The sequence below is a fragment of the Sus scrofa genome, chromosome 1 (genome assembly GCF_000003025.6).
Source record: "Sus scrofa isolate TJ Tabasco breed Duroc chromosome 1, Sscrofa11.1, whole genome shotgun sequence".
Classification (NCBI taxonomy): domain Eukaryota; kingdom Metazoa; phylum Chordata; class Mammalia; order Artiodactyla; family Suidae; genus Sus; species Sus scrofa.
In genome coordinates this window covers 108,791,567-108,803,940 of record NC_010443.5, presented here as the reverse complement: position 1 = coordinate 108,803,940, position 12,374 = coordinate 108,791,567, and the positions used below count along the sequence as shown (strand labels likewise).

At 41.0% G+C, this 12,374-nt stretch overlaps 1 protein-coding gene across 1 annotated transcript in view; it reads left to right on the top strand.

Moving 5' to 3' along the window:
• The window catches only part of RAB8B (RAB8B, member RAS oncogene family), a 67,372-nt gene that overhangs the window by 36,282 nt on the left and 18,716 nt on the right, over positions 1 to 12,374 (top strand). Inside the window, exon 2 of the mRNA XM_001929029.7 lies at positions 10,794 to 10,854. Within this exon, the coding sequence (XP_001929064.4) occupies positions 10,794 to 10,854 (61 nt within the window). The remainder of the gene's footprint in view (positions 1 to 10,793; positions 10,855 to 12,374) is intronic.

Genomic DNA, 12,374 nt, shown 5'->3' with positions numbered 1-12,374 from the left:
TTTCACCATTATAGGCTGGAATCTGAAACAAGTGACTTGGAAATTGTCCTGGAAAATAATAAAATTACATCATTTGTTTTTAGTTAGAAGCACGTTGTGATGTTGTTACTTAGTTCATTTATTTTTTTCTTTTTAGCTTTCATTTACCTCCAAATGAATGGAAAATATGATAACGTGGTCAATACTTGGAAAAATCTAAAGGATCTCTTTCCCTGCATTTTTGGTGCAACATCATCGGAATGTAGTTGTAATTTTTTCCAGTGATAATTCCAGTGATTTGGCAGTATGGTTTTCCCATAACAATAATATGTAAAATCTGGGATTTCCGTTTTCATCTTCATCTTTTGAATAACCACATTATTCCCTTTACCATTAGATGAAAAAGACCTGACCCTACGTTGTCAAAGTACAAACAAATTCTAGGCTTAGGACTCATACTGGAGGGGTTTTCCTGTTACAGGTACACTGTCTCAGAAACGGTGGAGAGAGCAGAGGAGAGGCAACTGGTTTCATTGGGGAGCAGTTTGGTTCTTGGGATGATCATGAGTGATAACAGGAAAAGGGATGGAAATCTCAGAGGTATTCTGAACTTTTACTTTTCAAGGAAGTCTAGCTCATAAATTAGGCTTTTTTATGAAAAGATATTTTATTGAAGGGAAAACATCTGTTCATTGAAAGCCTCTAAAATCCACATATTGACAACTTCAAGCACATTGCTACTTCCAGATTGAGTAACACTTGAAACACATTTCCTTTTGAAAGTGCAAGATTTGCAAAAGAGCTTTGTGCATTCTTTGGCCATTTTCAAATGGTGAGTTGAACACCGGGTTTTTGCTGTTTGGCTCCTTAATCAGATTTAAAGTTCTCAGTCCTTCCTAGGTATTTCTCCATACTATGTATTAGTTGTTGTAGCTGTGTTATTATACTTTACTTGCTATTCTTGTTTTTTCCTCTCAACATTTTGGCAGTTCTAGCATTAAAAACCTTTTATTTGTAATTCAACACAGTTATATTTTAGCAGTTATTATATGGTATTATAGTGACTTGTTATTTTGCCCTTTTATTGCCCAAAGACATCTTAAGGGTTAATTAGATCTTTCTATTTTAATCTATAAAGCCCTTTGAGATTCTAAAATATAGAGATTCCTTCAAATTATTCTTTTTTTTTTTTTTTTTTTGTCTTTGTTGTTATTGTTGCTATTTCTTGGGCCGCTCCCGCGGCATATGGAGGTTCCCAGGCTAGGGGTTGAATCAGAGCTGTAGCCAACGGCCTACGCCAGAGCCACAGCAACGCGGGATCCGAGCCGCGTCTGCGACCTACACCACAGCTCACGGCAATGCCGGATCGTTAACCCACTGAGCAAGGGCAGGGATCGAACCCGCAACCTCATGGTTCCTAGTCGGATTCGTTAACCACTGCGCCACGACGGGAACTCCCAAATTATTCTTAACTGCACTATTTTTTTATCTGTCACGCATGTGTTTGTAGCTCAGAGAAAAATTGGAAATACTTCCTAATTTCTAAAATTTCTTATCTTTTGTTAACATGCTTAGATTTTATGAGTTCAGCTGCCTTATGAGGAGTACCAAGAATTGAATTTAAATAAATAATAAATAGGAAATTTCAAAACAGCATAAAGATGTTCAGCTTTTTCAGCAGGAAGTCGTAGTAAGTGTTACTTTTGATTTACATCATAAATGGCATTTCATTTATCTCTTCCTATTTAGAGGAGAAGAACCAAAAAATCTGCAAACTTCTTGTCTGGTTTTTTTGTTTGTTTGTTTGTTTGTTTGTTTTTGGCCATGCCTGCACCATAGGAGGTTCCCAGGCCAGGGACTGATCGTGAGCCGCAGCACTGACCCAAGCTGCTGCAGTGACACCTCCAGATCCTTAACCTGCTGCACCAGTCTTCTTTTTACTGTGTCATGTGTCCTTTCCTTTAAGGGCAGATTATATCCACAGACCACTTGTTAGTCTACCTTAAAAAAGAAAAAAAAAAATTCTTGGAATTCCCGTTGTGGCGCAGTGGTTAACGAATCCGACTAGAAACCATGAGGTTGCAGGTTCGGTCCCTGGCCTTGCTCAGTGGGTTAAGGATTCGGTGTTGCCGTGAACTGTGGTGTAGGTCACAGACGTGGCTTGGATCCCCTATTGCTGTGGCTGTGGTGTAGGCTGGCAGCTACAGCTCCGATTAGACCCCTAGCCTGGGAACCTCCATGCCACTGGTGGAGGCCTAGAAAATACAAAAAGACCAAAAAAAAAAAAAAATCTCCTTTCCAATGTTGGATTTAACAAAACTAACATATTTGGCTGTCAGTGATCATAAAACCCAAAGAATAGTTCTAAATATATGCAGCAAAGTTGTTACTTGGTGGAAATAATGCTTTTATGAACTTATAGAATGTGTATTTTAAAAAGAACAATGTTGGGGAGTTCCCACTCTGGCACAGTGGATTAAGAACCTGATGTTGTCTCCATGAAGATGCAGATTGAATCTTTGGCCTCTCTCAGTGGGTTAAGGATCCAGCATTGCCACAAGTTGTGGTATAGGTCTTGGATGAGGCTCGGATCTGGTATTGCTGTGGCTGTGGTGTAGGCCAGCAGGTGCAGCTCCAATTCGACCCCTAGCCTGGGAATATCCATATGCTGTAGGTGTGGCTGGGGAAAAAAAAAATGTTGGGAGTTCCCTTGTGGGTCAGTGGGTTAAGGATTCAGCTTTGTCACTGCTGTGGCTCTGGTTACTCCTGTGGCGCAAGTTAGATTCCTGACTCAGGAACTCCCCCCACCCCAAAAACCCCCACAAATAAACAAATAAAAAATAAATAAACAAATAAACCTCTCTTTCAATCTAAGTAACATTCTTTTTTTTTTTTTTAGGGCCAAACCCATGGCATATGGAAGTTCCCAGGCTAGGTGTCAAATTGAAGCTGTAGCTGCTGATTTATGCCACAGCCACAGCAATGCCAGATCTGAGCTTCATCCAAGATCTACAACACAGCTCATAGCAATGCCAGATCCTTAACCCACTGAGTGATGCCAGGGATCAAACCCAAGTCCTCTTGGATACCAGTTGGGTTCATTACCACGGAGTCACAACATGCTTAAATTTTGTTTTTACTTTTATACTTTTTTTTCCAAGTCCTTTATTTTGGAAAAATAATGTTTTAAAGCTTCAATCTATGGCTTATATTTTTTCCTATTTCACTAATCTGTTTTTCCAATTAGGAATTTTTACCTAATTATCCTAAAGTCAACCACTCTAAAATTTTATTATTCTCCATATGTAAAAGTCCACAGAAAAAGCATAAGCAAAATATGATTGTTAAAGTTTCAAAACTGGCAGGATCCATCTACACTATATCCTCATCATTAATAATACAAATCTTGAGTAAGGAAATGAATGTAGCATTTCTTTAAAGTGGATTTCAATATTTGAGAAACTTTTTCTTTTCTATTTATGGAATATCTCTGAAATGTAAATAGACAAACTGCATAACTCATATTCAGAGAGCCTGGAATCATAGATGTTTGTTGTTCCCAAATGTACTGTTGCAACAAAGTACATTTTTTTCTTTTTAACTGTAAAAGCACAGTGTTAAAACTTCTGCTTCTTAAAGTAGGTCAGAGGGGATAGATGACCCTTGTTTTTTCTCGCTTGATGTGTGTCATGGGGTTAAAACCACGCATTGCAGTCTTACATTGCCATTCATCAAAAGGCTAAATGTTCCAGAAATCTGATTTTTTTTCCCCATGGCTCTCTTGCCTTTAGCCACATTAAGACTTTTAGAAGAGTATCAGTGGGAATCTCATGTTTAAAACCTCAGTTGAAGGAGGGTCCCTACTGTTTCTCCACCCCCAAATTTCCTGGGCCAGGCAGCAAACTTCCCCAAGCAACCTGAGATGAAGAGAGAGCAGAGTGTGTTCTAAGCTCCAGCACCCGCAGAGCAAAAATGCATCGGGTCACAGCTTGCTGAAGGTCAAGACAACTGGCTGGCCCCAGAGAGTTAGTCTCTCCTCGTGGTTTTTCCCACACTCCAGCGGTGGTACCCTTTAGCCCATTTACAAACCCTGGCCACCTCCCCATTCTCTTGAAACTGAGAAGGTTATGTTTTATATCTGTTGGCTGAGTAATTTGACTTCCGTGTGAAAGAACTTTGTCCATCTGTTCATTCTCCATGTTAAATCATGTCATATTTGCAGAAGGAAAGGAAGCACAAGACCACTCATTCCAAGCTCCCTTTCTCTCTAAGGTCTGTTAACTGTGGACTTGGGCCAGATTCAGAGTTTCCTCCTCTTTATTTTACTAGCCGAGCCCTCCCTCAGCTGCCTCCAAGTACACCTCTGGTTTCTGAGAACTAACTGCTAAGCAGTGCTTTGGGCAAGTGCTTAGTCCCTTATCCCCTCGGTAGAGCCCCAGTGCCAGCTCTGCCAGCTCTTGTTCCTGTGGGTTACCCTGAACCATACAGAGGCCTCAAAAACCACTCAGAGGTGCATGGCACCCCGCCCCACCCGATTCCCCCAGCCTGAACCTCTTCTGATGGAAAATCAGAGTTCCTTTGTTCCCCTCCTACAGTGCCACTGCCAGCAGTGACCACATGTGCATTCTTTGATGGTCCTTGGCCTAAATGGAAGCTCCTTTTCTTCCAGGCAGGGAAGAAAATGTCCTTGAACCCCCACTGGAAATCTGAGTGGCCAGAACTCCTTGCTACCCCAAGCCCCTCATCTGCCCCCTCACTTTCTGAACCTGATTTGGTCTTGCTATCCCCCCATAGCTGGTCACCAAGGCCCTCTGTATATTGAACAAGTTGGAGAGGGAGTGGTGCTTGCTTTTCCCTAGGCTGAATCTTCTCAGATGCCTGTAAAATTTTTTTTTTTTCTTCTGCCATGTGCCTCTCTCCTTAGGCCATTTTTCCAGGTAACTAATCATTGCTTTTTTAGAAGTATGAACAATTTCAGGCATACAAAAATCTACCTAATATAAAACATTCCCATGTCCATGTATCACCACTCACTTTTAGAAATAATAAATTGAGTCCAAGTCTCCATGAACCCCTCCCTAATCTATCCTTTTCTATTTCTCTCCAGAAAAAAACAGCTATTTTGATTTTGTTCATAATCATTCTCATGCATTTTAACATACTTGTTTTTGTTTGGTTTTGACCACGCCTGCGACATGCAGAAGTTCCCGGGCCAGGGATCAAACTCACACCACAAGTAGTGACAATGCTGGATCCTTAATCTGCTGTGCCACTATGTGGGAACGTAAAATGTGGGAACGCCCACATTTTAAAATACTTTAATTACACATGGGTGGATGTATAAATGATACATACTGTTGTTTTTGGTATTGAAGTTTTACAGAAATGGTTTGACTCTGTGCATTTCTGCAGTTGCTCTTTTCACTTGTCATTGTTGTGAGAGTCACTCAGTGTTGATACACATGGCTTTTGCTCACTGCTCCCTGGTCTTTCCTTATGGAGCATGCTGTCTTCCTCCTGGTGGGCATTTCTCTTGTGGCTCGTGTTTTGCTATGGCCCTTCAAGAGGAGGCCTCCTCAGGGAGACATGGACATTCTGGTACAATCTCTTCAGGAAGGCCTGATCTTTAACTGCCAAAAGTTGGTCCTAACCCCATTCTGAATTGGGCTTTGTGAATCTGGGTAAGTTGCTGTGTCTTGCTGCATCTCCTCCAGTTTTCTTTGGCGCAGAGAGAGGCTGGGGCAAAATGATCACTAAGCTACTTTACAGGCCTAGAATTCTATGATTCTTTTCATACTTGCTTCCCTGCCTCCTTATGATACATAATATGTATCAGTGATGAGCAACTCTTAGTGTGAGAATCAATTTAGAAAAAGTAAAAATCTATTAGAGAATGTGTGTGTTTAAATTCAGAATGAAAAATGGCTTTGGGTCTCATGGGAATGTTTTCTTATGATTTAGATTTTCTATTTTATGATAGAAATATTAATGAGAAAATTGGTGCTTCTTTAAAGCCATCAAGAAATTAGTATCAGGGCATATTCAAGCAACATGGAAGCAACAGTGGGCTTTTATCTTTTGAGAGTAGTAGACTGTTGCCTGTGCTTCTGGCTGGATGGGCTGCATGCAGCCTGCTGGCCCATGGATGGCTCATGAGGTGGGATGACTCAGGGTTGTCATTTTGAACATGAATTATCGTATTATGTGCTGCCAAAAAATGATGCTTTCTAAAATGCTATTGAAATACAAAGGGCTTTTTGACCCTAAATATAATGCCCTTCAGAAGCTGTATTTTTGAAATTGTAGAGTCCTTAAAGGGAAAAAAAAAAGTTGCTCCCTTACTGCCAGGATGGGCTGTGGTTCTTGCTGCTGCTGATGCGCTGCCTCCTCCTCTGCGATCCCTCATCAGTTGGGGCTAGAGTGCAAGTCGGGTCTTTGGAGCCGTGGCCTTGGGGACCCTCCCAGCAGTGAACATCATGCTGTAGCCCAGAGATGTGGCAGTTCCTGTTTCATGTTCTCTTGTTCGTGGCTGAACTCTAGGCAGAAGTACTTTCAGAGAAGTACTGGAGTTATAAAATTAATAACATTCATGCTAGGATAGTAGTGATAACTGTTATAATTTTTCCATTCATGTAACTATGAATAAAAATATTCTTAAATTTGTATTATTCTAACAGATAATTATGATTGATTTAACAGCTTTTCCTCTCTCTCTTCTATTTTTAGCAGCCTTGTAGGTCAGGAGGGTGACCCAGCTCCGGGGATGGGCCTTGATTAATCTAAATTTAGGGCTGGGTTTAGATTAATCCTCTCTTGCTAACTGCCCTGTGGCAGTAATTAGTTCTGAAACTCAGCCTTGTTCCCCAGAACATGACATTCCCATGGTTATAAATCCAGAAATGAGACGTGGAGGAGAGGAGGCTTGGGGAAATATTTCCTCACTTTTAAGAGAGAGGCACAGGAAGCTGATGCCTTTTCTGCTCAGTATTGCTGCTGTAGTCAGGAACTGCTTTCAGGCAGAGGATGAAACGGATACTCCCATGAGGGCAGAGCCAAAGGAGGTACAGAGAAATGAGCCGGAACTATTGGATGGAGCCGTCTCTGAACTCACAACTGGACTTGTCCTCTGAGTCAACAAATTACCTTAAGATAGTTTGATGTGAGGTTTCTGTTATTTGCAGTAGAAAGCATCCTGATTGATATCATTATATTATTATTCTTATGACTGGCTATTCTTTTAACCTTGGAGTAGCCTCGGGAAGTTGTCTTTCCTTTAGAGTGAGTGTTAATGTACTCTGTATCCTACTGCCATTACTATCAAATTAATTATAATATAGAGGTCTTCCTTTTCTTACTGCAATAGGATTTCTCAGCATCCTTACTATGGTCACTAGAGTATGCATGAAACTTAGAACTCTCAAGGTTTTTGTAGCTCTCTCCACACTTAACCTTTACTTGATGACAGAAGGGTATCTACCCTTTCATTTAGTATCTATTCTATACATGTTTCTGGGTGCAACCTAATTGGCAAAGGGAGGATGGAACCCTTGCTTGCTGTGAGAGCAGTTCAGAGCAGTATGTTCACATATTGGTAACACAGGATGGAATTGCTGTGCAAAAGTGAGGCCTGGAGGTTGGGATGGACAGAGCTGAGGGGAGAGCTGAGGAGGGAAGGAGGGGGAGGACCACACGGGTGCAGAGCCCTCCTCTGAGAGGGCTGCCAAGGGAGCTGGCTGTGCACGTGCAGAGGGGAGGAGGGGCCGGGCCCAGTGAGAGACACAGAGGCTGGGAGGGTGGCAGGGTCCGGAGTGGGGTGTGTCTGGGTGGGAAAGGCTGGATTGCCAGACCCAGGAAGTTGGAGCCATGACTTCTTGAATAGGGAGGTGACAGTGCCACAGGGATTGTTGAAAGCTATTCGCACAGTGGCATACAGGGGAATTAAACCCAGAGAGATGTTGGCACGGTGCCCTGGGAAACTATTACCTTAATCCATGGCTAAGGTGACAAGAGCTAACGGGTAATAGCATCTGAATGTGTAATATCTCACACTTGCGGGGAATTTCAGCGTTCCACAGCACAAACACATTATCAAATTTATCTAGTTAGATCCTCTCAACCTTTTTTATGGATGAGAACATGGAGGTTCAGAGGAGGTAAGCAGCCTCCTAAAAAGTTGTTAATGACAGAACCCATTTACAGTCTAGGTCGTTTGACTTCCAGGGCCAGTGCTTCTCAATGATCCATGAATGATATTTCCCATTTTTAGTGAAATTCAGGTTGTGCTAGTTTGACTGTGCTCTACAGCATTTGTCTGTCAGCTGGCTCCTGACAGCACTGTCAACCACAGCAAAATACCAGTTCTCAACTCTTACAAAACATTGAAAACCTCTGAATAGTGACTTGATGGTGAAGTATCACAGATAATGAATGGTAGAACCTCCTCACAAAACAGAAAGGTAATCCTTCTAACAATTACAAAAAACAAAGAAAGAGCTGGGCCAGTAGAGTTTCCTTGATGTTTCAGATAAGCGGAGAGTAACCGAGACTTTAAGGGAGACTTAAATGGCTTTGTTGCGCAAAGGTGGAAAAGTTGCCCATGACTCCTGACCACAGGTAAAAACAACCTCGAAAAAACAGGAGTTATATCTTAGTAAAACAGAATAAGGAAAAGTATTTATTTGCCTGGAGTTTTGACAGACACCATCTTTTATTTGAAATGTGAATGAGCTATTAAAAGATGAACTGTTGGATGCCTTTGCCTTCCAGTTAAGAAAGTTATTTTCCAGATATCCAGTAGGTACTTTGAAAGTCATGAGATTTTCTTCTTCTCTGTTGTGGTAAAATAAAACAAAACAAAACAAAAAAATCCACATAAAATACAGCTTATCATCTTAACCATGTTTTCACGTGAACAGTTCAGTGTCAAGTATATTCACATTGTTGTGAAACCCATCTTGTCTTGCTTATCTGTAACTCCTCTTGCTAATCTGAAACTCTGTATCCATTCAACAACAGCTCTCCTTTTCCCCCCTCCCTTCAGCCCATCATAACCACCATTCTATTTTTTGTTTCTGAGAATTTGGAAAACTGTGATTTTTTTTTTTTTAAACTGTTTATTTCAAGAAGCATTTACTGATTGCCTACCAGGTTCTGGGCATTGTTCTCTGAGGCGGGACCAAAAAGAGAAAGGCTAGAGGAGAATCCCTAGAGGGTTATTGTTACCCTGGATTTGGAGAGCACAATAAAAATCAGTGTGTGTTAGGTCTTAAATGAATGATGAACACAGTAAATGTGATGTTAATAATATTCATGCTACGTTGCTCAGTTTTGCTTCAGCCACTGCGGATCCTGCAGTACGGAGGTACCTTAGAGGAGGAAATGTGAGCTGGATAACTGGGAATATTGGGTATCAGATTGTTAACATTTACACGGCTATTAGGGAGGGGAAAGAGTGAAAACTATTCTGCTAGATTAGCTTGGGTGTGATTGTTGCCTATTTCAAGATTCACAAGCTACTTGAAAAGGTTCCCTGGGTGAAACGCAGAGACGATGGAGCAGTTCCACTTGGTTTGTGCCTTTGCCTTATATAAAGCTGGAGCTAGCAAGCAACCTTTTTGGTTTTTCTCAACATTAATATGTAGAAATATTGTAGTAATATAGCCGTTGAAGGCGTTTCTCCCCTCGAAATAGCTGCAGTTAATGTTTAAGTCACTTTAGAGGATATGTCATTGACATGTTTCCTTGAAATGTCTTGGAAACCACTTGAAGGGGTTTTGTAGAGACTGGGATAGAATAGAAAAGTCTAAAACAAAGCCGAGTAGCCAGATGATGAGAATTTAACAAACTGCAACCAAGTCGTGTTCACTAACTCGTCCCTTTGGAAAGAGTCGCAGCCTGTTCCTGGTGAACGATAGAGCCTGCTGATGTTTGTCAGGGTTCTTGTGGTTCTTTGTAGTTAAATTTGCTGAGTAAGTTTTGAGCTACCATAGTAGGAGAAAAGAGGTGAAAGAGGAGTGGTACTTTGGAGCATTGGAGCCACAAATGGCTCTCACGTACGAGCTGTCAATGTTGGTTTCAGGTTCGAATCACCTGGGGTGCTTTTAAAATTACTGGTGCACAGATCCCACCCTTGGCTAATTAAGTCAGAATCTCAGAAATTGGGGAAGCAAGCAGGCCTAGTCACAATTGTTTTTATTTACTTTTTTAAAGTTCTCCAGGTAATTCTAAAGGACAGCCAGGGATAAAAATTATTTTAGTTATTTTAGCTCTAGCCGGTAAAATGCAGGGGATATTTGTTAAAGTGTATGTAAAATACTTGCTAACTATATAAAATGAATTTACCAGCTTCCCTGCATTTTGTTTGTTTGTTTTTTTCTTCCTTAGCCAGTTGCAGATTCTAAAGAAACAAATGGAAGGAGGTAGAGGAAGACAGAGGTCTTCAAGGCCTTCTTTAGGGAAAGACAGGGCATGAGGGGTGGGTAGGAAGCTTTGTTTATATGTATTTCCGGAAGTAGAAAATATGGCATGTTCTCATTCTGTCTAAATTATGTAACTTTGAGGGATGGGATCCATTTGTGTCAAAATAATGAGGCGTATAATACGTTGCATTTAACATGTGTGGGAATTCTTTGCAGAGTAATTAGCATTCCTTTCTTCAGCCTGTATTCAGAGGAAACATACCGTTCACACCCTCTCTGTGTTCACATTTTCCAGTGCGTTGGAGAGCTTTTTTTCAATAGAAATCTTTGTCCTTTTCCTAATAAGACTTGGATTCTATTTGAAGAAATTTAGCATGTCTTTTTTTTTTCTGGCAGGAATTGATTTTAAAATCAGAACGATAGAACTGGATGGAAAGAAAATTAAGCTTCAGATATGGTGAGTAAAAAAAAAAAAAAAAAAACATAATGCACTCCATGTTTCTGCCTTAGTTGATAATTGGAAGTGAGAATTACAGGGTGAATTGTGTTGAGTTAGATATATCCTGTGGTAGCTGGAACATCTTTTTTTTTGTCAGAACCAAGAGGAGAACATTGTAAATCAACTATAATAAAAAAAAATCTTAAAAAAAAAAAGAACCAAGGGGAAATAGGAAAGATATCTCCACCAAGAGTGGGATGGGAAGGATAATATCGCTCATTAACTCTTATAGCCAGAAGAGAGGTCTGGGAACTCATTCTTCCAAAATGCTAATTTTATAGGGGAGGAAACTCAACTCTAAACCATGTCAGTCACTTTTTCATTGTAGTTACTGCAGCCGTGAAATCACACAAGGCAAAGTGTAGGCAAGTGGGAACCCCCAAATGAAGTGCACATCTAGATGCTAGCCTCTAAATGAGGACTTGGGACCACTGGCTTCCCTTCTTAGGGCCTCCTTGTCCTCATTTGTGAATTGGTCAGTCAGACTGAGGACATCCGGGTTCCCTTCCAGCTCCACTGTTTTATCACTTGACAATTTCTATTCTTTAAATAAAAAATGAGATGTTCCCTTGTGGTGCAACAGGTTAAGGATCCAGCATTGCCATGGCTGTGGCACAAGTCACAACTGTAGTGTGGGTTCGATCCCTGGCCTGGGAATTTCCACATGCTGCAGTTGCAGCTAAAGGAGAGAGAGAGAGAAACACTGCACTGGAGAATAAGGGAGGAAAAAGACATGCCTCTCATCTCTCATGTTATAATATGCAAGGCAAAGATCTTATGATCACACAACTCTGACTGGTTAATTCCTAAAAAATTTGTCAAACTGTAGTGAATAAATATGGTTCACTCCGATTGCCTAGTTCAGTATTTTTGGCTTGAACTCAAACTCTAGATTTTTTTTTTTAACCCCCTATAAGCTGATTTAATTTCTTTCGGTATAGGGCCATTTGGAGCCTTGAGGGTTTTTTTTTTTTTTTTTTTTTTTTTGGGGGGGTGATGTTTATGGACCTAATGTTTGATGAGGACAGCAGGAAACAAAGGTTAGAAATTTTGAGCATCATAGACTAAGAAGGAAGCAGGGCAAAAGAGTAAAGTAATATATATGTATCAGCTTTTTCCTTAGGCTGCTTTTCTTTGAATTTCAGAACCAGATTAGAACTGGAACAGGATGTTGAAATCCACCAGCCCTTCTTTCAAAGAGGAGAAAATGAGGACTTAGATTGTTTGTTTATTTATTTATTTATTTTTTGCTTTTTAGGGTTGCACCCTCGGCATATGGAGGTTCCCAGGCTAGGGTCAAATTGGAGCTACAGCTGCTGGCCTACACCACAGCCACAGCAACTCAGGATCCGAGCCACGTCTATGACCTGCACCACAGCTCACGGCAACGCCGGATCCTTAACCTACTGAGTGAAGCCAGGGTCGAACCCCCAACCTCAAGGTTCCTAGTCAGATTCATTTCCGCTTCGTCACGACGG